Here is a 25149-nt window from a genome sequence, read left to right as displayed (position 1 = left end):
GTCCTGCTTCAGCAAGGAAACCAGATGCACCTCTCGCATCGAAGCAGGGAGGTGCTGCTCTTCCAGTGCAGTGGCGAACACCGTATCAAGGCATTGCAACAACGAGACCTGGTATGCTTTATAATATTCGGACGGCAACCCATCAGGCCCCGCAGCTTTCCCGGTCGCCGGGACTGAATGGCCGCACCTATCTCCTCTCGCGATATCTGTTTATTAAGCACTTTTTGTTGCTCCTCCGTCGCCTTGGGCAGCTGTAAAGGGTCAAGGAAGCGCGCCAGTTCCACTTCAGTGCAGCAGCATTGGGCCTGGTAGAGGCGGGCGTAATGCTCCTTCAGGGCCCCGTGTATGTTTTGTTGCGTGGTAGGCAACTGACTTGAGAAGGTGCGGAGCGACCCTATTGGAGTGTACCCATGTTCTTGCCGGATCAACCAGGCCAATAACCTGCCTGCCCTGTCCGTCGCAGTGTGGGTACGGGTTGTGTGCGCGGTGCAGTCAGCATTTTCAGAACGCAGCGTCTCTAGGCGTCGCAAATCCCGTCCCCCTCCTTTGCCTGTGATTTCATAGCGCAGCAGTTGGGCTTCCAACTGTGCTAGGGAGTCAGATAGTTGTTTACGTATATTCCATGTTGCCCCTATGCAATGGCCTCTTATTGTCACCTTAAACTCCTCCCATTCGACTAGCGCATCGCTGGCTGTGCCCTCATTTAACTCAAAGTACTGCAGGATCGATGTCCCCCACGAGGACCTAAAAGTAGGGTCTTCTAGGGCTTGCGGCTGCAGACGCTATGTAAGGACCGGGGGACAATAAGAGGCTATGATCGGAGTGGGTCCGCCCCAGATACTCTGCATTCTGAATCATCAGGAGCAGCGTCGGTGAAGTGACCAGCCGATGGAGGCGTACATGGGGAATGAGAATATAGACGGGTGGTAGGGTTTAAAAGCCGCCACACAGGGACGGGAACGACCTGTCTAAATCTACATTTAAAACCGAGTTGAAATCCCCCCCCCAGAAGACAGGGAAGCCCACTCCATCGGGCTGCTACTGTGGATATGCGTGCGAGATAGGAGGCCTGATCGGATTTGGGGGTGTAAAGGGAGCCCAAAAGTATCTCCTGACCATTCAAACCTCACTTCACGAACGTTGAACTTCCTTCTGCATCACAGACGCAGTCCTTGCTAACGAACGGGGTTCCCGCTCGGACCCATATCAGAGTGCCATGTGCGTGTGCTGAATATGTGGTGCCTAACACTTGGCCTCTCCATTTGTTACGCAAGCGCTCCGACTCAGATTTGGACATACGTGTTTCCTGGAGCATCGCTATTCCAGCCCTAAGGCTCTGTAAGTATGAAAAAATGGAGTAGCACCGCGTAGGTGTGTGCATGCCGCGTATGTTCCATGTGACCACTTGTAGCTGTGTCATATCAGATCAGTGTGTTGGTCTGGGTAGGGAGGGGTATACCATTGAGCTACGGATCTGCATTGTGTGGAGGGGTTGCGGGCTAATCGTGAAGAAACAAAACCTAAGACAGTGTGTCGAACTTTGTTAACATTAAGGGCGAACACCCGAGTGGGGTTTGTCCAAACCATATCCCGCCCAACAATGGTCATAACAATGTCAGTGTAGTGACTGGTGTGGGGTGAAATGCGTGCCGAGATGGAAACATCGTGTATACCTCTATGACGCGGATCTGCTACCTGTGTCCCAACCCACGCGTTGATGTGCATCTACCCTACTCACGCACCCTGGCAAGTGTAAACATTGTAGGGTGTTTAAGCGTGTGGTAGGTCAATGCATTAGGAGGTAACTCAAGAAGTAAGAAGAAAAACATCAACAATTCAGGCAATTGCAATGAGAGAGACTCTGCTTGCGTATACAGCATTTCTTTTCTGGTCCTGTTGCCTCTACAATGTTCATATGATTTCATCTGCAGTCTGTGGCGTGACGTCTGGTGGATGCATTCCATCTAGTTCATCTGGATCCGCTACTCGCTTCAGATTCAGAGGATTCTTCTTCATGGTTCTCACGGTATGCCTGTGTTCCCAGTGCCGCCACCACTTGCAAGGCGCCTCAGCGCTTTGTTCCAGGTCTGGGGCCGCCACAGTCGAGTTTGCATTCCCTGTTTTCCTCCCATTGCCATGACGGCGGGGTCTTCTGCAGCCAGGCCTGGATGATTCTGGGTTGGAGGGATGCGTCCCCGACCACAACCCTGAGTTCTCTAGCCAGTCCCAGGTGTCTGCCTGTGTGTCGAAGAAGCGGGCTGTTCCGCCGGCCACCACCCTGAGCCTGGCGGTATCAGCAGGGAGTACGGGAGCTCTAGAGCGCGCAGCTAACGTTTAAATTCGGTGTAGGTGCTTCTCTGCTTCTGTACCTGTGCAGTGTATTCCGGGAACAGCATGAATTGGCTGAGGGCCACTTGCACATTGGAGAGTTTGCGGGTTTCACACAGGACTGAGTCACGGTCTCTGTAATTCAAAAGCTTAAAGAGTAATGGTCGTGGTCGAGCTCCAGGGGGGGCCTGTGTGCCGGCACGAGATGCATGCGTTCCACCACGAATTGTGAGGATAGCGTCTCTGCAGTTAGGAGATCTCTCAGCCTCCGCTCGATGTAGAGTTCCGGGGTCCGACCCTCTTCGCCCTCCGGAAGGCCCACAAGCGGATTTTATTGCATCAGAAACGCCCTTCAGAGTCCTCAATGCGGTCTTCCAGCACGTGTACTCGGTCCAGGATAACCTGTAGTGCTGCGGTGTGGCTTTGAGTAATAGGCTTGAGCTCCGACAAGGAATTTTCATGCGATTGGTCTGTCTCTGTCAGCTTATGGTTATTGGCACGCAGTAAAGTGAAGTTTGTGGTGACTTTGTCAATGCGTGACTCAAGAGATGTCCTGGTCTGGTCCAGTGCAGTCCCTATTTTCTCAACGGCCACTAGCACAAAGTCCAGTTTAGCTGCCAATGCGATACCGAGAGGTCGGGACTTGCCTCTTCTCCCGGAGGCGTCGAGTGCAGCAGGCTGGTTTTCGTGGTCAGTTGCTGTGTATTTGCACGAAGGCATTCCATGGCAAGCTCCTCAGCGGAAAGGCACGTCCCGTGGCGCATCTCCTGGGCTGCGGGTCGTCTCCACTTCACGGCTGCGCGAGCAGCAACAGCGTCAAGAGCAGCGGCTCCTTAACAGGTTGTCAGCTTTCTCTCCCCACCGGTCGCCGGAACGGCTGGGTTCTGGCGCCAATGAAAGTCAGTGGACTCCGATGTGAGGAAGTTGTGGGCTACATGTGATCTGCCAATGAGTTGTACCTCCCTAATGTTGTGTAAGCAGCCAGAGGATTGAGGCCTTAGATGTGGGGATCCGGGAAGGCCTACAGTCTCAGCTGGAAATCAGACTCTCAGAGGTGCAATGCATGTGGGTTTCGAGATATAAACTCCGTAGTCTGGGATGGCAGACCAGGCGGTCTTCCAGGGTGCTACGTGGGCAGTCTCAGACCTCCTAGCGAGCAGTGGCAGTGAGGGGAGCACGAAGCGTGTGACAGCAATGGTGCCTGTCTGGTCTCTATGAGGGCTGGGAGGCGACCACGTGCATAGCAGAGGGTCCAGCATGCCGCTGTCACAGAAGGCCCCTATGGCGGGCCACAATGCAGAGTGTGTTGGCAAATAGGCTTACGATCCAGGTGGCGGGGTAGGGTGGCGGCCAGCGGTGTACCTGTGGCCAAGGTTGGGTTCTCATTGGAGTTGCAGTGACGCGTTTGATGGCTAGAGGTCCCCAGAATCAGCACTAAGGGTCAAGTTTGTGCCGTTCCGTGTGGGCAGGCCGCCGGGCATAACCTCTGGTCACTGCAGCATCCGATCACGGCAGGAACATGTAGGGTCGCTTCAATGTGGTGGGACACACGTCACAGCGGTCTGCTGGGCCGGCGTAGCAGGCGGGCAGGCTGCTCCATGCGAAGACACAGGATGTGGTGTCCACTCGTCTGCCATCCCCACCGCAGCAGCAGTCGGAGCAGGCACACCACTCACCACTAACGTAGGGAGGATGAGGCACCCCGCCATGCTCATATGGGTCTCCGATGTCGGACCCCACAGCAGATGTGTCTTTACGGAGTCGGGTGCGAGACGCAGCGTCCTCTCGCTCGCTGTCTCGGTTGCCACTGGGACAAGAGCAGGTCTGTTGACGTCCTCAGCCGCCCTCAGTGGGCGGATGTCGGGTGGGTGGTCTATCCCCCCCTCGTGGGGCCCACACTCTGGTCGAGGGGCCGATGTCAGGACAGGCCGTAGGCTTCCGTAGCCAGGTGGCTGGGGGGAGGGACTCATTAGTAGGCTGTTGAGTGGCCATGAGATCACCAGTCGGGCAGGGAGAACCGCCAGTGCCATCTGGAAGGGTCTGGGCCGTCGCAGAAGTTGCGCCTGCAACGTACGCCGCATGTCAGCCAGGCGGCTGCAGGCACATTTACGGAGGCTCACAGAGACCAGGCCATGGATCCTCTCCAATGCCCCCGGCGAGTAGGCCCCATGATGTCTCACAGTGATTCTGCAGCTGCTGTGTGTTTGTGGTGGGAACGAAAGGTATCAGCGGGTGCTGCAGGTCCGCGCCGTGCTGCTCCGTGCATGTGTTGGCGTGAATGAGTCAGATGCAGGAGTCCAGACAGGAGAATATAGGGCTGGACTGCAGAGCACTAACAATGTGCGTCTGCCATGTTGGCTTGCTAGCTACGCCCACTAGTGGGCGCTCTTCATTAAAAGGGTTTGAATAGGGCTGCAAATATTAGTGCTTCCAAGGAAAGAATAGGATGAGCTTTAGGAATGATAAAGTAATTTGCTGGATTCACCTAAAATGTAAACTTGTGTGGAAATGTTTCATCCTAATGGGGTCTTTCACACATAGAACTTACTTCCCCTCCCGCATCTCTCCATCCCGGAAAAGGGACAAAGACTAACCTAACCTATTCACTGGATGATTTTCCATCCCAAGTGATTACACATAGTTAATGCCCTCATAAAAACCCCTCTAGCAGTTCATACTTTTTAGTAACTCTACATTGGAATCCCAAAACTTTCAGCCACCCCTTAGACCTGACCAAGATGATGTTTTCCTACTCGCCAACCTAGAGTGTTAGAAGCACCACCGTAATTCTAGATTGAATAAATCCTGTACACTAAGCTCCTCCATGACTCCAACAGTCCTATGGTGTTCCTTACCGTATTGTATTGATCTGACAACTCTGCATATCTTCAGCAGTGAGTTGTGCTGATCAAGTCCTACTCTGGTAAGCCTCTAGTGCCTCAACCACAATCAAAGTCCAAAAACTAGAAGTCTAAACAACTCTCTGTTTTCGTAGATATAACTCACTTCCTTATAACAGTTCTTTGGGAGCAAGTGCAAATATTCCACTGTAGAAAACATAGGAAAGAGTTAAATATCTGGATCAGATAGTATGGACTAAAAATGACTGCTTTTTGGAAACATGTTGGAAACAAAATCAATCACTTGGTATTGGTAGACAAGCGGTGTTCTCTATGACAGGAATGTCTCATACAACTACAGATGGGAAAGAGGCTAAAAACCTCCAGAAAAGAGAAAAGACAGTGATAATCTCAAGTTAAAATGCCACCTGCCAATTCTCTTTTTTTTCAGTCATGTGTCTCATACCAGCCATTGCTTTATTAGCAAGTTTGTGTACTGCAAAGCAATCTTATAGAAAGTGGTTATTTAACTATTCCTGTTTCTTTTCAGAGTCGGCATACTTCATTACCTGAATTGACTATAAAAGATACTTCAAAGTATGGTACTTTCGTCAATGAAGAGAAGCTTCAGAATAATGTACCCAAAATTTTAAAGTCCGAAGATCAAGTCACTTGTGGAGTTTTTCATAGCAAGTTTAGGTAAACTTTGATAACTTTTTTCTGATGCATTTTTTATGTGTTCCTATTTAGAGAGGTCTCTTCACAGATAATCTTAAATGTTCAATACGCTGTTATTATTGGAAAATATTACTAATACGTTTGAGGCCTTGACAGGGTATAGAGTAAATGTATTGCCATGTGCTTTTATGTTCCCAATCAAAAACACTAGAAGACAGTGAGTTCTGGTTTCCTTAAAATATAGGGAAGGTGTGGGAGGTATTTGAGAACTCTCTCTAAACTTTCTTAAACAGCTAGCATAACAACTTCCTACTGGTTCAGGAAGGCACATAAAAGGCTGTGATGCTGGGCCCTTTGGTATTATCTTACTTGCACATGGATTGTTATGCAGACCGGTGAACAGATATCAAAAGCTCCTTCTCCCCCGAGACTGCAAGGAAAGATCAGGTGCCACAATTGAATGGAGTCTAACAAATGGCAATCATTGTGCTCCCAGGAGGGAAGCCATCTGAAAACAGAATGAAAACAATGCCACAGCACAGTCGCAATAGAATGTGGATGGATGACATTGAAGCGTGCCTGTGCCGGAGCGTACAGAGAAGATACTGGGTTGCTATAGGCAGCCCCCGAACATAAAATGACTCTATAGAGCTGACTGAATGGGGTAAGTGGAGGAAGTGGCTGACCAATGGGTGCACCACAGCTACAGCACAAGGCAAATTAGAGTTTACCAGGTTTCTGATTGACGCACTACTCCCCCTAAAACAAAATACCCATGCACACTCTAAAATAAGTTAGACAGTAATGTCAGTATCGACATCAGAAGATAATTTGTAATTATCCAGTGCTAGCGCCTGTTAGTACTTCTTTTTGAAGGGTTACAGGGCTTATCCCCTCACCCGCTTGCACCTCAACTCTACAGGGAATCACCACTTTTTGGTATATTAGCGTTATTACATAGCTGTGTGCCCTCTCCTAGAGGAAAAAACCCTTTCTCTGACACATAAGAATCACTACTCCCCTAGCCAGCCCTACATCCCCACCTCCAGTGACAGCCATGTCACTAGGCCCTCCACCAGTCATGCAAAAATTGAGTCGACTCTGAATGAAAACCTGAAAACATATTGCGACAGACACAGGAGACATTTTGACAATTCACCCTTGCTTCATTCACATGAACATTGCATCGTTTCAGATCCAAACACCTACTCAAACCTGCTTTCTTGCTGTGGCTTACCTGCACAGACTGATAAACCTCACACTCTGCAAACCAAGGCACTTGCAATTTCTGCAAGCGGGGATGGAGTGCACAATCACCAGTAAAGCAAAAAGAGGCAAGCCTCACACCTTGCTACAGACTCTCAGACACTGCTGCTGCAAAGGATCACATTGTGATTGTGATTGCGACAGCAGATGCAGGCAAGAACCATTGGTCAAGGAGATGCTCCACTTAAAACATTGGAAAAAAACACTAAGATGCACAGAAAGACCCCCAGTACGCTCAAAAACTAGTGACTCACAAATAGACCCCACTGAGTTGGCATTACTCGGGAATTCCTTGAGTATTTTTTCAAGGAAATGAAGGTGGAAAGTAGATGTAATAAAGTCCGACTTTGAAAATGCTTTAAGGAATTGAAGAGGAACCCCACCACGTTGGGAGTGAAGGTGGAAGATCTGGAGAAAACTGTAGATGACTGCTAGGAAGAGTCACACAGTATGTCGACCCGGATTTAGTCTCCCCAATCATAACATGGGGAACTTCTGCTCAAACAGGAAAATGTAGACAACAGATCAAGATGAAACAGTATTTTAATCAGAAGTCTTCTCCAGAGATTGGAGCTATGCTACTGCATTCAGTCATCACCATGACTGGGGACCCTCTACTGACTCTGGACACAACCGATATAATGTGTGCAAGAGGCCCAGGAAATAATCTCTCTTGATGTTCTTGTCCACGTTCACTACTTGGAAGAAAAAGAGAAGAGAACAACCTTAGTATGAGAATGAGGTCGGCTGAATCATCAAGTCCACAAGATTCGGTCACCCAGTGGATGAAACTGGGACTACCGGAGACCAACCCATAATTTCTTAAGAGGATTGAGTTCTTTGCTGGTGCTATAACTAAACAAAAATATACTAAAAGTGATAGATGGAATCCTTCAATTCATCTCAGCCACTGAGATTCAAGCATTCCATCCTTTCTTTGTTTTGTATACTTCAGTGTAAGCAGACTGAGGCATAACACATGTGCAGCATAGAGCACCTGATCATTGAAGCCGGGACAAAGAAGAAAATATGTAATGTGGGAAGTGTTGTTCCCCGTTTGGAAGCAGGGGGTTTACAGACTCCAAGAGAAAGGGTCATGTCATGACTGTTGTGATGGATACTGTTTGTTAGTTGATGTATTTGATGAATAAGGGTTTGGTAGCTCTCTGTTGGCTATTTGGGAATTCATGTGGAGAAGTGTGGCTCAATGGTTAGAGCGGCAGACTCTGATGCAGAGGTCTAGCCCGGGACCAGGGTTCAATTCCCCCCTCGGCAGGTCTTGGGCTCAATTTCAGCGGACCTGATAATTCTAGCCTCAGTGCCTATTCTAATCATGGGTCCCACTCTGCAACTCTGGGCAATAGCTTGCTTAATCTCCACAATTGCCCCAACAACGCGAAGATGCCTGGGGGTGCCCTGTAGTGGGCACTTCAAAGGGAAAAGCCAGGAAGGGTTCCACAGCGGTATGCGTACAAGCGCCTGAGATACCCCTTCGGGGGTCGATTTGGGCGCTATACAAATACTACTACATTTACATTTACATGTGCAGCACACAGTATTGCATTGGAAGTTCTTTGCTTATATAGCAGTAGCAGGGGCATAGTATCTGTACATCACCAGTGTAATGTTGAAGATAATTGGCTCTAATGCCTAAGGCCTAAATGCTCCCACAAAATGCTTACCAGTGTTAAACATAAACAGGAACTACAGGCCCAACCCTCTGCTCTCCTTTCCCACCTAAGTCTTCAAAAAGGCAATCAGCTGCCAACTCACAGAACAACTTGAGATTAACAGTCTTCTGGACCCCTCCCAATCCAGATTCCAAACCAACCACAGCACGGAAGCCGCCCTGATTGCTGCCACTGATGACATCAGAACCCTCCTCAACCGGGGAGAAACTGCGGACCTGATTCTTCTCGACCTTTCAGCAGCTTTCAAAACCATATCCCCCTTCTGAAGAGGCTTCATCACATCATAATCCAATGAGAGGCCCTCGAACGGATTGCATCTTTCCTCAGAAGAAGAACACAGAGAATCCGTCTACCACCTTTCACATTGTAACCCAAGAACATCATCTGAGCCGTCCTGCAATGCTCGTACTCAGCCCTACTCTATTCAACATCTAGATTATCCTCTTGGCCAACATCGGCAGAACCCATGGAATGAACTTCATAGCCTATGCGTACAATACCCAGCTCATCCTAGCAATATCAGAAGACCCCTCTACCACAAAGGACAAATTCCACAGGTGCATGACGGGCATCGCCGACTGAATGAATAACAACTTTCTAAAACTCCACACACGCAAAATGTTCTTCAGTATCAACACCTCCCCATGGAATAACTCCTGGTTGCCTACCGAACTAGGACCAGCACATACTCCGACAGACCATGCTTGTAACCTTGGCATCATCCTAGACAACAAGCTCACAGTGAAAAAACAGTCCCAGTCTCGCCGCCTGCTACCTGCTACCTCGCCTACCGCATGCTCTGTAGGATCTTCAAATGGCTCCCCGTCAGTACCAGCCAAACCATCACTATAGCCCTAGTCACCAGCCGGCTGGACAGCAGCAATGCTCTCTATGTAGGAAACACCACACACCTCCTGAAGAGACTACAGACCATACAGAATTCAGCGGCCAGACTCATCCTCAACCTCCCCAAATGGACCCACACCACCCCCTATCTCAAGAAGCGCCGCTGATTCCCCATTCAGAAGAGATGTCAATTTAGGATGCTGATCTACACCTACAGGCTCTTCAAATTAAGGACCAGCATACATCATCTAGCGCATGAACTTCCACCAACCCTACAGACACCTGCGCTCCTCTCCCATCTCCCACGCACACAAACCCTGAATCTGCTGAAGCAACTGTGGAGGACGCTTCTTCTATCTCGTGCAAAATCCTGGAACAACCACCCCCTACACCAATGGACCTTATCCTCACTTTTGGAATCCAGGAAAAGACTAAACCCCATAGCAGCTATTATCTCTGCGCCCGGATAGCCTCACGGGTAATTAGCCGCACTATAAATCCTGTTTAATTGATTGAAACATGCATTGCAAATAGAAAAGTGACATCTCTCATTTAAGAAACTGATTTTTTTTTAAAAGACTGGTTTAGACAATACCTATCTTCAGGTCCCACGAGGACAGGAGTAGCAATATAGCTTGCACGAGGGGTAGAATGTGAGGTACTTTACATCACAGGAGATGAAAAAAGCTAAAAGCTGATCCATAAGATCTCCATAGCTCTAGTGTTGTACACGACTAACATATACATGCACCTAAACTACACTAAGAAAGATTCCTCAAGACTAATGTTGCAACATCCTAACACTCGCTGGGAGGAACATTCTATTTAGAGGTGATTTCAACATAGTTATGGTTTGTAATGTCTAAACTAGCCCAGGTCATTCTACATGTCACTCAATGTTATGAGGCTTGTACAGTATGTACAAATTTCCACTAAAGGGAAGAGCATCCCAATGCTTCGTGAGTGTTTGCCGCCTTTGGTCATCTGTGGCTCCCCTAATTCGATGATTTTTACTGTTTTTTGTCTTTTTGCTCATTAAATATTTCTTAATTTTTCAAATCGGTTTGGAAATGCTGTCGTTTTGTTTTGTAGACTTTAAAAAGTCTTGGTCGTGCTTTAACATAATATATTTCTCTGGGAGTTGCCTGCTGTTTGTAAATTTGCCACCAGACGGATATTCTCCTGATCTGTGCTATATCCTAAAGATGTTAATAGCCCATTTAATGACATACACATTCATTCAAAATTCCTGTTTCACACAAAGTTATTCAAACCCTCCCATCCCTATTACGTATGTAACAACAATGCTCCCTGATGCTTGAATAATGTATGTATAATCAGAGACAACCTGACACCCACTTTACTTCTGCGAGCCTGGTTTTAATAATTGCCTTAAAGCGATTGGAGGCTAAACGTGGCAGAAAATGACTTGGAGAAATTCTACACCCTGTTGGCTAGACTTCTGGACCACCAGGTGTTGTGTTTAGTATGCCAGCCTTCCGCATTTCCCGGTCTAGCAAGAGAGATTGGGTTGCCAGTCCTTTTTTGTAGTAAACATGAAGTGATGCAAAACTGCTCACATTGAGCATCACAGCACTACATGCCTGTTCTTACTAAGGAATTTCCCATGGTCTTCATTCTTGAGTCCTTCTAGGAGATCACTGATGGTCTGAGGTTCTACTTTCACCCAGAAACAGCCACAGCTAGACCCCAGCCACCTGCCCACAGAGAGATCCTGCTATCCTGCCATTGACTTTAGTTGGCTCTGGTAGAATCCTTTTCTTACTTCTAAGACTGGTTTGCATTACCAAGTAATGAGCCCAGCCCCTCCATACTCTACCCGGTTGTGGTTCAGATTGTTCTTTTCCTTACGAACGTCCTACCAAGGAGCAGTCCACATCAGCAGGCACTGTGAGGACTGAAGATGGATCCTACAAAACCTGCACGCAAACCCACTTTGTAATTCAGGTCTTGCCTTTCTGCCTCTACTCACTACCCCATTTTCGTTGTCCTCAGCCCGGACAGAGAAACTGAACATATCACCTGCAGTCTCTCTAGGTGAAGAAGACCAATTTAGGCTGCACACTCAAGCTCAGTAATAGTAACATTTAGGTCTTTTTTGGGGGAGATAATCCACTCTTTTTAGCAAGTGCCCAAGGCTTTCTTCCATGGCGCATGACCAATTTAATTTTGTGAAGCCACTTAGGTGAAGTATTTATTTCTTGCAGTAAGAAGCATATTAGTTCCAGGGGTTTGTGAAACCTTGACGGACTCTTCATTTGCGAAATCACATTTTTTAAGAAATTATTTTAATTTTTGGATGACTACTGTCCCAGTCATTCCTCTTGAATCTATGCATTGGTCTTCCTAGCTGCATGAGGAATTCTCATCTTCATGCTGTATCATGGGTGCGTAATACCAATTCTCTCTCTCTCTCACTCAATCATGAGTCACTAAAATGTATTAAAATGAGTGTGTTGAAATCAGTTCAAACAGTACCGGATACTCATGTGTTAGAACCAGGAACAAATAGTTTATTTGAAACTACTTTAAGGGGCTGCATTAAAACTCATCATTTCTTCCTCTTGTAGGGTGGAATACGAGCCTTTGATCACATGCTCCTCCTGTTTAGATGGTCCTGGGAAATCTGCTTTAAACCATGCTCTCCTTCAATTGGGAGGGCATGTTGTCAATAACTGGACTGAGGAATGCACTCACCTTGTTATGAATTCTGTCAAGGTTACAATTAAGGTAAGTAGCTTTGAAAATCAGTTTCTAACAATTCATTCTCTATTTAATGTCTTTTTTTTTCAGTAAAAGTATGTGGCAGTACTGGTTTCTCGGTTTGTTTATTCTTGATTTAGGAATTTTAATATTGGTCTGCCTGACTGTATGTGTATGTGCGTAGCATTATGTGAGTCTGATTGTCTTTAAAAGAGGATACTTTATTCCATCTTTTTTATTTGTGATTAAACCAGTGAGATTTGTGGGAGGTGGGACTAGACACATGGTAAAACCAGAGGCTGTGCCCAATAGGTGTTGGGCATTACCTGACAATAACTAAAAAAATAAGCAAAAGCTTACAATAACGGCAGAGACTCCTGGCCAATAAGTCCATAAGTGCATAACCCGAAATGTCACTGAAAATAGTTTTGCTACTAATCAATGTATTCCAATATATAAATTACCTGGGAAAAGGCCATCTGAACAGGTCAATATAGTTACAATAAAACTATACTGAACCTGCTGCCCCAGCTACGTTTAGCTTTGTCAGCACACATTACGTCACAAATGACACCCTCCATGAAATCACATAATATATTTGCTGACAGGATATAGTGCTGTTTTCCTTTGTACAAATTTTGCGGAAAAATCAAATGTCAGTGGTAGTACACTGTTACATCTAAATGTATTATATTTAACTATATCTTGTGCATTGAATATAAACACAGGAGATTTTATCATCAGTATAATTTCTATGGAGATATTTAGATGTTTCCAATGTTAATGTTGCTTTATAAGTGCATTTCTTGTTTTTGTAGCTATCCATGATTTCTGCTGCCACTGCAGCAGCCTTTCTGTATAGGAAATATACAGAGCATATGTGGAAGCCGAAGCCTAATAATTTGCTGTACCCCAATATTTTGATCACCCAAATATTCACCTTTGGTGGCGTTATTCTAGCTCCCTTGATCTTGCAATAAGAGCCACTACCTTTCTTGACATCAGGCCCATTAAATCAACTTAGCAGGGTAACAGAATAGTGATTGGGACAACTGAATAACTAAATTCTAGATCGATACAAAGTTAGTTTTATTACAAAAAATCAAATATATATACCACGAAGGCTCAGATACAGAGTACATATTCAGAAATCAGAATTGTTCCAATGAGCAGCAAAAGTTATATATGGAGCGGGCAATATCCTTAGAGGAAGAGAAGAGGCTCTTTAAATATAACTGTCAAATTGACAAGGAAAATTGACAACATCTCTTGAAGCTAAGGGAAAGCTTCTCTGAAAAAACAGGATATTCCTGTGTGTAGGGTAAGTTCCATTCAGAATCTCCTCCTCGATGCAGGATGCATTCTTCCCCTATTGCCATGGCTCTGGTTCAAAGGCTCCCTCCTTCAGCCGAGGTCTATCATACTGGTCTTTCCCCAGTCCATTGGGCTAGCAGGTGGTAGAATAGCAGAACAAAGATCTCACCTTCCTCTCTGGCCACTATCTCCCTTGGGGCCAGTCTGTCTATTCCATGCATTCAGGTGGAGCCTCTTCTTCCTCGCTCTTCCGCTTGTGCTCGTATAAAGATGCCATCCTGTTTTTCCTCTGTCTTGTTTGGGTCAGTACCAGGCTACCTTGGTCTCTTATTTCCCAGTCAGGCCCTTCCCTACGTTGAAAATTTGGTGAGGCTCGGATCCCTGGCAGAAGCCTCTCATCTAATTCTACCTCTTATTCCCTGAAGGTGCTCTGTACATATCCCGCTCTCGTAAATTGGGGAGCACGCTGCTCTGTTTTCTCGCTGTGCTTCCTGGATGCGAGCTCTTTCTCCCTCTCTCTCCTTAGCTTGTGTCTTTCCTCCACATCCCGTCTAGGTTGCCTCCTTCACTCTGAGCTATGCAATTTTCTTTTTGGTCGGACTTTCCCCTCCAATTCACTCTCTGTTGTTTCATCGGCTACCTGAGCAAGTCCTGCAGCTCCACCCTCTTGATCGGTACCCAAGGACTTGGGCCCTTCCTCGCTCTCTATAGCTGTATCACTGCCTAGAACCGCTACAAACCTCCCTGTCACTCGCGTGGGTCCACCTGGACCAGTAGGGCTGCATTTTACCAGCGTGGCTAGAGTTCTATGTGTCGGCCACAGTGTACTGCAGAGGTCTTCAAACTTTTTGATGCCGAGACCCCCTTGTAAAACCTTTTTAGGCTTAAGGACCCCCTCCCAACAAAAGTTTCTAGAAACTGGTACTCCTCATCATCAACAACTATCGACAACCATACATGCGCCTGTTAGACCTCATCACATCCATCCATCATTCATCCACCCACAATTTCACACATCCATCCCTCCATCCTCCATCCATCCACCCTTTCATCCTTCCATCCATACATCCATCCTTCATCCATCCACCCTTTCATCCTTACATCCATCCTTTACCCATCCACCCTTCCATCCACTCTTCCTTCCATCCATCCATCCATCATTCATCCACCCACCTTTTCACACATCCATCCATCATTCATCCATGCAACATTTTATCCATCCATACATCCATCCTTCATCCATCCACCCTTTCATCCTTCCATCCATACATCCATCCTTCATCCATCCACCCTTTCATCCATCCATCCTTCATCCATCCTCCCTTTCATCCATCCACCCATCATTCATGCACCCACCTTTTCACACATCCATCATGATCCATGCAACCTTTTATCCATCCATATATCCATCCTTCATCCATCTACCATTTCATCCTTCCTTCCATCCATCCATACATCCTTTATCAATCCACACTTTCATCCATCCATTCACCCATCATTCATCCACCCACCTTTTCACACATCAATCCATCCATCATTCATCCATGCAAACTTTTATCCATCCATGCATCCATCCTTCATCCATCTACTGTTTCATCCTTCCTTCCATCCATCTATCCATCAATCCATCCTTCATCCATCCACCATTTCATCCATCCATCCATACATTCATGCTTCATCCATCCACCCTTTCATCCATCCATTCACCCATCATTCACCCACCCACCTTTTCACATATCCATCCTTCCTTCATCCATCCACCCTTTCATCCTTACATCCATACATTCATGCTTCATCCATCCACCCTTTCATCCATCCATTCACCCATCATTCATCCACCCACCTTTTCACACCTCCATCCATCATGATCCATGCAAACTTTTATCCATCCATACAGCTATCCATCCATACAGCCATCCATCCTTCATCCATCCACCCTTTCATCCATCCATCCTTCATCCGTCCACCCTTTCATCCTTCCATTCATACATGCATCCTTCATCCATCCACCCTTCCATCCATCCATTCACCCATCATTCATCCACCCATTTTTTCACACATCCATCATTCATCATTCATCCATGCAACCTTTTATCCATCCATACATGCATCCTTCATCCATTTTCCCTTTCATCCTTCCATCCATACATACATCCTTCATCCATCCACCCTTTCATCCATCCATCCACTCATCATTCATCCACCCACCTTTTCACATATCCATCCATCCTTCATCCATCCACCCTTTCATCCACCCATTCACCCATCATTCATCCACCCACCCACCTTTTCACACATCCATCCATCATGATCCATGCAACCTTTTATCCATCCATACATCCACCCTTTCATCCATTCATCCACCCACCTTTTCTGTGCCTCTCATCGGGGGAGCGGAGGGGGTCAGTATCTCTCTGCGTCTTCATCCTTCTTCCTCTCTCGTGGGCGGGCATCTCTGTGACTCCCTGCTGGGGGCGGACAGGCTGTAACAACATCTCACCTGAAGAAAAGACTCTCAGGCACATTTCTCCTGCACAGGCACCAGGTATGAGGGTTTGTGCTTTGTGCTTAACAGGCAGGACCCACAGCTCCAGGCGCGCAACGTCCATTGAACTCAAAGGGCTACAGCCTCCTCCCCCAGCCACCCTCCCCTACCCCCCCATCCCTTCCCCTCCTCGTGTATGTGAGTCGGGCTTAAACACCTTTAGGGACACACACAAAGCTGCACCCCAGTACGCACCCCAGTACGTCACAGGTCTTTAGAAGACCTTTTACTTGTTAATGAGGCTTTGTTGTTTTTCACCCCACGGTCTAAATTAGGCCTCCGCCTTGAGCACCCTCAATCATCCCAGCGCCACTAAGGCAAACTGACAATCTGCGACCCCCTTCCCAGGACTCCCTGGGGGTCGCGCCCCACAGATTGAAAACCCCTGGTGTACTGGGAGCTCTGGCACCAGACTGGGGTTGCACTGTGACTCCCTGGGCCTGCTGGCCTTTTAGTCTCTCATGCCTGGCCTTAAGCCGACTTCTTCAACCAGCGGATTGGAGTACCTAATGCGGGAGAGCGGGCAAGAGCACCTCCATACCTGCATATGGTGGGGAAGGTGCTGACGCCTTGCTTGTATTGTAGGACTATCGATCTGGGCTGTCTCAAAGATGGCCCATAGTTTTAATAATGCCTCTCTCCTCTCTTTCTTTTGACCTGTTTATTTGGTTTGTATGTGTTTTCTCATGTAATCAATTGCGCTAGTGTCAAAAGTTCCCTTCTTTGGCCAGGGAAAGTGCGTGCCTTCATGCATGTATGCTATTCTTGACAAACTTTATTACTTCTTTTAGCCGGTGTAAGGAACCAGATTTGCATGTGCTTTAATGGAAAATCCATGATAAATGTGGTTCTTTTAGAGGATAAGACACGTTAACTTTTATTTAGGGAATCTGGTTTCGACCTAATCGTGGGGAAAATATACACAGAGTTACTGCTTCTAATTACGTACAGATGCATCTACACGGTTTGGAGTAATTAATAGCACGATAACATCAGACATATACCTCGCATCAATAATCTCACCCTGTGTCACACCCAGGGGCCAAGTGTAATGCCCAGCGGTCCAAACGACCAACACCTAAAAAAACTGACAGAGAAAAAATGATGACTATGTTAAAAACTCCTTAGCCCGCTCCTAGCGCATGCTATCCTGTGCCAAGGGGAAGCTCTGTGTGGTACAATGGACTAAGTACACCTGATAGTCTGTCAATATCCGCTCCAAATTAAAGATAATAGCAATAGTACACAGAAAGAAAGAGAATAACTCAGGAACCACAGGCCCATCTTGGCCAAACACAAGTTGCACTTAATCTCCCAGTTCCAAATCTTTTTCCCTAAATGTCCAAGCTTACAATCTGTGCCACAGCCAGCGTTCCAAGAACACCAGCTGTGTCACGCCTAGTGGAAAAAGCGTGCCATCTGTGTTACGCCCAGCAGTCCAAGCGACCAACACCTCCCACTTCTTTCAGATACCAATGGTGTTGGGAAACCAGTGGCACTGAGAAAAAGATAGAGGTGTCAACTCTGACAGTACAATAAATATTCATCTGTCGTAGCGTACTGACTATTGAAAAAAGGTGACTTCCGGGGGATTGCCTCAGAGGCTGCATCGCGACTACTCATCTAGGACATATAAAATAGGTAATATGTCATATTTCTTTCTATTATTTCTTTCGAATTAATAGACAGAAACTCAGTGTACTAACGAAAAGCAGTTAAAACATAGCATTTTATTAGATTCATACATATATATCTTAAGTTAAAACTAAATTCACAACAAGTGCCTAACAATACATGATCTGCTCATATTTAAAATTCAATTGTTGCATAAATATGCAAAAAGGAGATAACAAATAATAAAATAATACAAGGGTCACTGAATATAAGTAGATAAAGATGACAATCTCTATGCACGTTTCGGCGTATCCAACACCTTCTTCAGGAGATACCACTTGATTTTCTGCATATAAAAGAAATATATAATAAAAATACCATATGACATGCCATGGTACATAGAATGCAGTGCACTGAGTCTGGTGCTTAAAAAATATGAAGTGCTTGTTACATACATTTTGGGGTGCTCCATACAAACAATACAGTACACTTATACAGAATAGCCATCAAATAATACAATTCATAGTACAAGAGATACCAGAAAAGGCCACAGTGCAGGATGGAAAGCCCAGATAAGACCACCAGTATGTTAGGCACTTGTTGTGAATTTAGTTTTACATTGAGATATATATGTATGAATCTAATTAAATGCTATGTTTTTAACTGCTTTTCCTTAGTACACTGAGTTTCTGTCTATTAATTCGAATGTGTAAGACCTGACTTAGACAGGTGTTTATTTGCTTAGGAATTGTTACCACTTCAAGTCTTTTACCCTCTGTGACGGCTGCTTCAGGACGGACCTACCCCTCGGATTCAGCAGAACTTCCAATCAATTGCTGTGTATGCTCACCTTCCTTGTTGCGCAAATGTAAAACCATCGGGACGGGGTCCCCTTCCTTTGGCTGCAGTCGGGTTCAAGATACCAATCAGCTCCTATCTGGCTCGCCAAAATGTTGCTTGAACATGAAATACCTTGAAAAAACAAGAGACATGAGGCGTTTGGCAAAACGGGAACAATTAGATTAATTAAACATTGCTGCCTGGAACACAGTCACAGGCATAGGTTCTGAGGACTGTCTCCGGTTACATTCGGTCTAACATAGATTTTTATACAGTTAATGGAATGCAGTAAAATAGTTCCAGCAATCCTTTTGTAGTAAAGAATGTGACCCTTTGTCTTTGGAGCCATAAATTAATGTATTGGTGAAGGAATACAGGTGGGCCTTAACCTTGTTTGAACACAATGAACCTGTGGGTAATGTGTCTAGATATCCAGCATGGGAAGCCCGTGATCACTGTGTGTACTGTGTGTGCTGTGTCCTTATTGGCTATGTGTTCCTAACTTCATGTGGCATCTGACTTTATAACATTTTGGGTACACCTCTACCCCTCCAGCCAGGTGTGCTTTACAGGGGCCAATCTCCTTGGACCATTGTGGTGTTGCTGCGACTATCTGTGGGATTGATCTGAGATTTCCTGTTTTCACGTTTGTGTACCAGCTACTTGCCACCCCACCTGTGATCTGTCAAACTGTGACCTTGGGCCTGGGTCTCATGGCCTGCCTAACTACGTATTTGTGAGTCGGGTTGACGTGGAGTTAACAGCCGGGCAAATATGTCAATAAATATGCAGTTTACTTTTTATACATGATGGGGCCATGTTCCACATTCTAGATTTACTCTGGAACCCCTGGTCGATGAACAGCTGGTTCCTGTTTGAATGTCTAGAGGGCAGGAATATCTTGACTACTTAGATTTACAATTTGAATAAACCATGACTCTGAAGAATCACAGACTCTAGGGGCCAGATGTAGGAGCCTTAATACCGGTCGGAAACGGCCGATTTCGGCCGTTTCCGACCGGTATTTGGCTTTTGAGATGTAGGGGGCATTTTATTTACAGAATCGGTATATTTACCAATTCGGTAAATATACAGAATCGGTAAAATACCGAATCGGTAAATATACCGATTCTGTAAATCAAGATGTAGGTGGCACTGTAATCAGTGCCACAAGCCCTTACCGAATCGTTATTTACCATGGAATACTATTCCATGGTAAATAGCGAATTCCAGTGTACATGCACATCTGTGCATGTACACCTGTGCCATGTGGCACACAGACATGCCATAAGGGCATGTCTGTGTGTCACATGGCACACAAGCCAGAAACAGGGGTGCAACAGGGTGTCAAAGTGACACCCTGTCACCCTTGCAAAATCAGTAATTTTACCGATTCTATCGGTATTTGCCATTGATTCCTATGGGCTTCAAGGCCCATAGGAATCAATGGCAAATACCGATTCTGTAATTACAGAATCTGTAATTACCGAATCTTACAGATTCGGTATTTTTACCGAATATTTTACCTACATAGCAATTACCGAATACTGAATACCGAATCTGTAAAATTCGGTATTTACCATTCGGTAAATTGCTATTACCTACATCTAGGCCAAAGTTCTTAATTTAGTTAGTTTATTATGAAGCCAAAAACAATTGGACATACAAACACTTCAGAACAAGGGTGTAGAAATACATGGGGACTAATACTAAGCAAACCTACGGGCAAAGTTCAATCTATGAAGCATGCAAAGAATAAAGGGCCAGATGTAGGTAAAATCAAATTTGCGAGTCCTTAATAGCGAATTTTACCGATTCACTATTAAGGACTCGCAAAATTGAATGTAGGTAGGAAGCTCTAACATATTAGCGATTCCTTAATATTCCTTAATAACGAATTGCAAATTGAGATACGTTAATTAGAATACCTACCCGTTCATTCCTATGGGCTAGGAGGCCCATGGGAATGAATGGGAAAATATTCAATATTTGCGATTCGGTATTAAAGAATCACAAATAGCGGGAGCTATTTCAAGGGTGCCAGGGTGACAAAAGGACACCCTGTTGCACCCCTGAAATGTGCATGTGTGCACATGTGGCGCACATACATGCCCTAAGGACATGAATGTGTGTCACATGGCACCTTTAAAAAAGCAAAAATGTGCTTTTTTAAAGGAAATCACTAATTACCACCAACTTGAAGTTCTAAAATCAGGACGCAGATGACCACTCGCCAACATCAAGAGTGTTTTTCATTTGGTGTTCGTAAGTAAAAAGCATTAGTCTGTCCCTACACTACCACTAAATGACATCCCTACTTACCTTTTCCTGAAGTTGCCTAGGAAAATGTTGTCGGCGCATGGAGACTTCCTAAGAAGTGCACTCACGTTGAATGGGCCAAGTAGCATAAAGCTACAGAGCTCGTTCTAAGAATCTTCTTCTCTCTCTCTTTCAGATCTCCCCTCCTAACAAAAATCCCGGAGCACTGTCCTAATTCCAGCATCAAAATCTTAGAACAAACCCATCCTTGCATCAGGCGATCACGTCATCCAGCTGGACACCTCCTCGTAGGTAACTTTCCAGTCAGTTTCGATCCTCGCAGCCTCTGGCTCGATGGCCTTGATTCCCAAGCCTTCTCCAGTGAGAAGGAACACCGGCCTGTATTATCAGACCTCTATTTGAAATGTATCCTGAGGTTCCGTGACAATCGTAACGATGTTTTCGACTCGTTCGAATATGGACGAGTTTGGTATCTATGAACCGCAAATGACGAGTTTAGTGGGTGTACGCGTTTCCGCTACGCTGGCCTGAACCGTTCGTCTTATTCGTGGGTTTCTTCATCTGAACCCACGGGTTCCATTTTAGATACGGCATCCATTTTGTCTCTTGCCCTCAAGTAGCCAGCGAACGGACACTGTCCGCTTCGTGACCCTGGTATTCCCAAACTCTTGCGGAAGACACGTGTTCCTTTGAGGGTGTCTTTATGATGAGGGGGATGACACTGCAAAGGCAGATGGCCCCGCTCGAGGCTCATCTAGCCGTGCCGGTCTATTGTTTCAGCCGTGCATGCATTAGGCACGAATCCTTTGATCCTGCAATCTTGTTTCCGATATTGCCCCTACACTCTTTTGCTATCTGTTTCTGTCTTCCTTGCACCTGTTTCTGTCTCTTCCTTAAACTCGTTTACAGCCTGAATGGAATGTACTTAATGGTGGGATAACGTACTTTTACAGTTGGGAACCGGCGATGCTACTGTAATTATGTTCCAGGCTCCTGAATACATGAAAGCAACCCTTTTGAAGTTTACTGTGGGAACTGAGTTGTAACCTTTTGTTCACCATGTTGTGCTATGACTAAAATCTGTATAAAAGGAGCGATCCACTTTAGCAATTTGAAGCAGTCTCCTAGAACCTACACACGTTGTACTTCTTGTGACTTCTGTGTTCCCTGCAGTAAATAAACCTCGATCTTTGACGCCGAAGGAAGTGTCCCGTGTCTCTGTCATTTGTACGCCGGAACAGGTAACCCACGAAGGTTTCAGGTGTTGTCCCCTGGCACCGCTGGGCCTTAGAATAGCCCAGTCCTTCAGTCCTCTCCTCCCTAAGCCAAACTCCTAAAACAGAAGCGTTATTCTATCTAACAAGATTCACTTCTCCACCTGCAACAGAAACGTGAGAAAGGAAAGATTCTGCATACACATGAGTATTGCGAACATTTCAATTTGAGAGCCAGGAAAATACACACAAGGCCTGCAAAATTGGCTAACATAAGAATCAACATGCTATGCTATGCTATGCTATGCTATGGGCACTTATAATGCACACAGATGCTCCAGCAAAGGAGCGTCCCGGCGCACGACAAGGTAGAACACAGCACCGCTAAATGCAAAGAATCAAAAAAGGGGAACAGCTACGGGACGACATTAAAATAAGAAAGTTTTAATGGCCTTACGGAACAGCAACAGATCCTCTAACAAACGGATCTCTACAGGAAGAGAGTTCCAAATAGCCGCCGCTCTCACTCGAAAAGATCGGCCCCCAGCTCGGCTAAGCTTGAACCGGGGGACCACAGCGAGAGCTCGGCCAAAGGATCTAAGAGAGCGCGTCGGAGTATAGAGAGACAGGAGGTTGGTAAGGATCTGAGGAGCAGAACCTTTCAAGATTTTAAAGGCCAGACATAAGACCTTGAAATTAATTCTCATCTTGATCGGCAGCCAGTGCAAGGATCGTAGAGTGCTAGAAACGGAGCAAAACCTGGGCAGGCCAACTACCGCTCTGGCTGCAGCGTTTTGAACACGCTGCAAGCGAGTGATTTCTGCCTGGTTGGCCCCCATCAGGAGAGAACTGGCGTAATCAAGCCGGGAAATCACCGTCGCCTGAATCACCAACTGCCTGGTCGAGGCATCAAAAAATTTGAGGACAGTCTTAAGCCCCGAAGAACACCAAAACAGCAGGCCGCAGTTCTCTTTGTATGGCCACCAAAGCTGAGGGTGGGGTCCAGCCAGACTCCCAGGTTTCTTAATTCCGTGACCGGAGTCGGGGACGGCCCAAGTTCCGGAGGCCACCACCTGTCCCCCCAGAGTTCGGCTTTCTTACCGACAATCATGATTTTAGTCTTCTTTGCGTTAAGCTGGAGACAGTTGGCATTCATCCAACCAGCCACCGCCCTCAGTCCACTCTGGAACCTAGGGGCATCCTGCTCAGCATCCCCGCTGATAGTAACCGCTAGCTGAGTGTCGTCAGCGTATGAGACCATAGTCATGCCCCACTGCTTGACGACATCAGCCAACGGTCTCACGTATAGATTGAATAACGTGGGACTCAGCGAGGATCCCTGCGGAACCCCCATGCCCAGAGGATGGAATTTGGACTGGTGAGGTGGGATGGCCACGCAAAAAGAGCGATTGTCGAGAAAGGAACGGAACCACTGCAGAGCGAGCCCACCGATGCCAATCTCCTCCAGGGGATGCAGAAGAATACGGTGAGAGACGGTGTCAAAGGCGGCGCTCAGATCTAATAATACAAGCGCCGCCGTCTGACCTGTATTCAACAGCGCCCGCAAATGCTCCACCATGGCGAGGAGGGCTGTCTCCGTGCTGTGACCAGCAGGGAAACCGGAAACATTGGCCCGAGTAAGATGGTCTGAAAGGGCCAGATTGACGTGTGCCTCCGCAACTTTCGCCGGCCAGGGGAGCAATGAAATAGGACATGAACTTCGTTTAACACTCTTATACATAAACATTATTACTGTGCACGTTTAAATAAATATATTACATGTCAGTGCATTAGACTTCACCATTTAAAGCACAATTCCAACTTTCATTCTCCACGTTATGCAAAGTGGAGTCTGTGTTTAAAAGAGTGGCATTCATTTGTTCCATCCCTAGAATGTACCATAATCTGTGGAGCCAGACTAGGTACGTGGGAGTTGTTTGCGTCCCCCAGTGTGTGTAAAGATATTTTGAAGTGCTGCACCCAGGGCCAGTCCCATCTGTCTCCCCCTGGGTGATTTAAGTGGGAATGCTAAGGGGTTAGGCAATCCCAAGACAGTGTATGCTGGAAACCTTGGGATCTGTGTATCAAATTGCTGATCTATTTCCTCTAACATCCTGGTCCAGTAAGAACTCAAGATAGGGCAATCCCAAAGCAGATTTAAGAGGGTACCATCCGCGCCAGCAAGTTGGACTGCGATCCGGGTTTCCCTTATTAAGGCGCACCGGTGTTAGGTACCAATAAGTGGCTATTTTGGTGGCGGTTTCTATACTAGGCGTGTTTTTGACCCTGTAATACATTTCTCCCCACTCCTTACCCCATAGCTTTCCAAACTATGTGTCGCGACACGGTACTGTGTCACCTGACATGTGTGGGTGTGTCGCGCGACGGGGCTCTAATCAAGCATGTCCTTCTATCTGTCTGTCTGTTTAAAACTTTAGACTTAAAGATTTAAGACAGCCATACTTTATCGTGCATCAGTGAGGCTCAGGCAGAAGAGGAGCGTGTGTGCGCGGCGGTTTCCTTTGCCGCGCGGATTGATTGGTGAATGCGCAGTGAGTATTTTTTATAAAACTGTAAAATACTTGAATCAAATGCGCATCACGACGTCTGCGCATATCCGTGACTTGGTATGATACAAGGAGGCAGGAGAGGAGAGTGTGCGAGCGGCCGGTTTCCTTTCCTATGCATGTTGTTTTGCCAAGCGTGTTGTTCGTTGAGGGTGGAATGCGCAGTGAGTTTTTTATGAGAAAATTATTAGGTACAATTGCACGGACTAGATTCCTGGAGTACACCCTGTCCACGCACAGAGGACTCCTGAGCCGTGGATGGATCTGGTTTCCCAGGCGACCTATGGCCGGGTTGTGTGCCTGGCCCTCTCCATCAAGTCTTCGTCTGATCTGTTTTGATAAGGACGGGTCGGGTGGGTTCGTTGTTATGGGTGATTGATTTTATTTTTTTTGTAAGTACAT

The 25149-nt window shown here is 46.3% G+C and overlaps 1 protein-coding gene across 3 annotated transcripts in view; it reads left to right on the top strand.

The window, feature by feature from the left end:
* NBN (nibrin) overlaps positions 1-25149 on the top strand; it is a 325485-nt gene that overhangs the window by 43718 nt on the left and 256618 nt on the right. For all 3 annotated transcript variants that reach the window (XM_086965975.1, XM_086965973.1, XM_086965974.1), the window contains exons 3-4: positions 5719-5867; positions 12241-12400. In XM_086965975.1, the coding sequence (XP_086822101.1) occupies positions 5719-5867; positions 12241-12400 (309 nt within the window). The remainder of the gene's footprint in view (positions 1-5718; positions 5868-12240; positions 12401-25149) is intronic.

Source organism: Lissotriton vulgaris, chromosome 4_1 (assembly GCF_964263255.1).
Source record: "Lissotriton vulgaris chromosome 4_1, aLisVul1.2, whole genome shotgun sequence".
NCBI lineage: Eukaryota > Metazoa > Chordata > Amphibia > Caudata > Salamandridae > Lissotriton > Lissotriton vulgaris.
The sequence above is the reverse complement of the archived record's forward strand: the minus strand, read 5'-3'. Positions and strand labels throughout refer to the sequence as shown.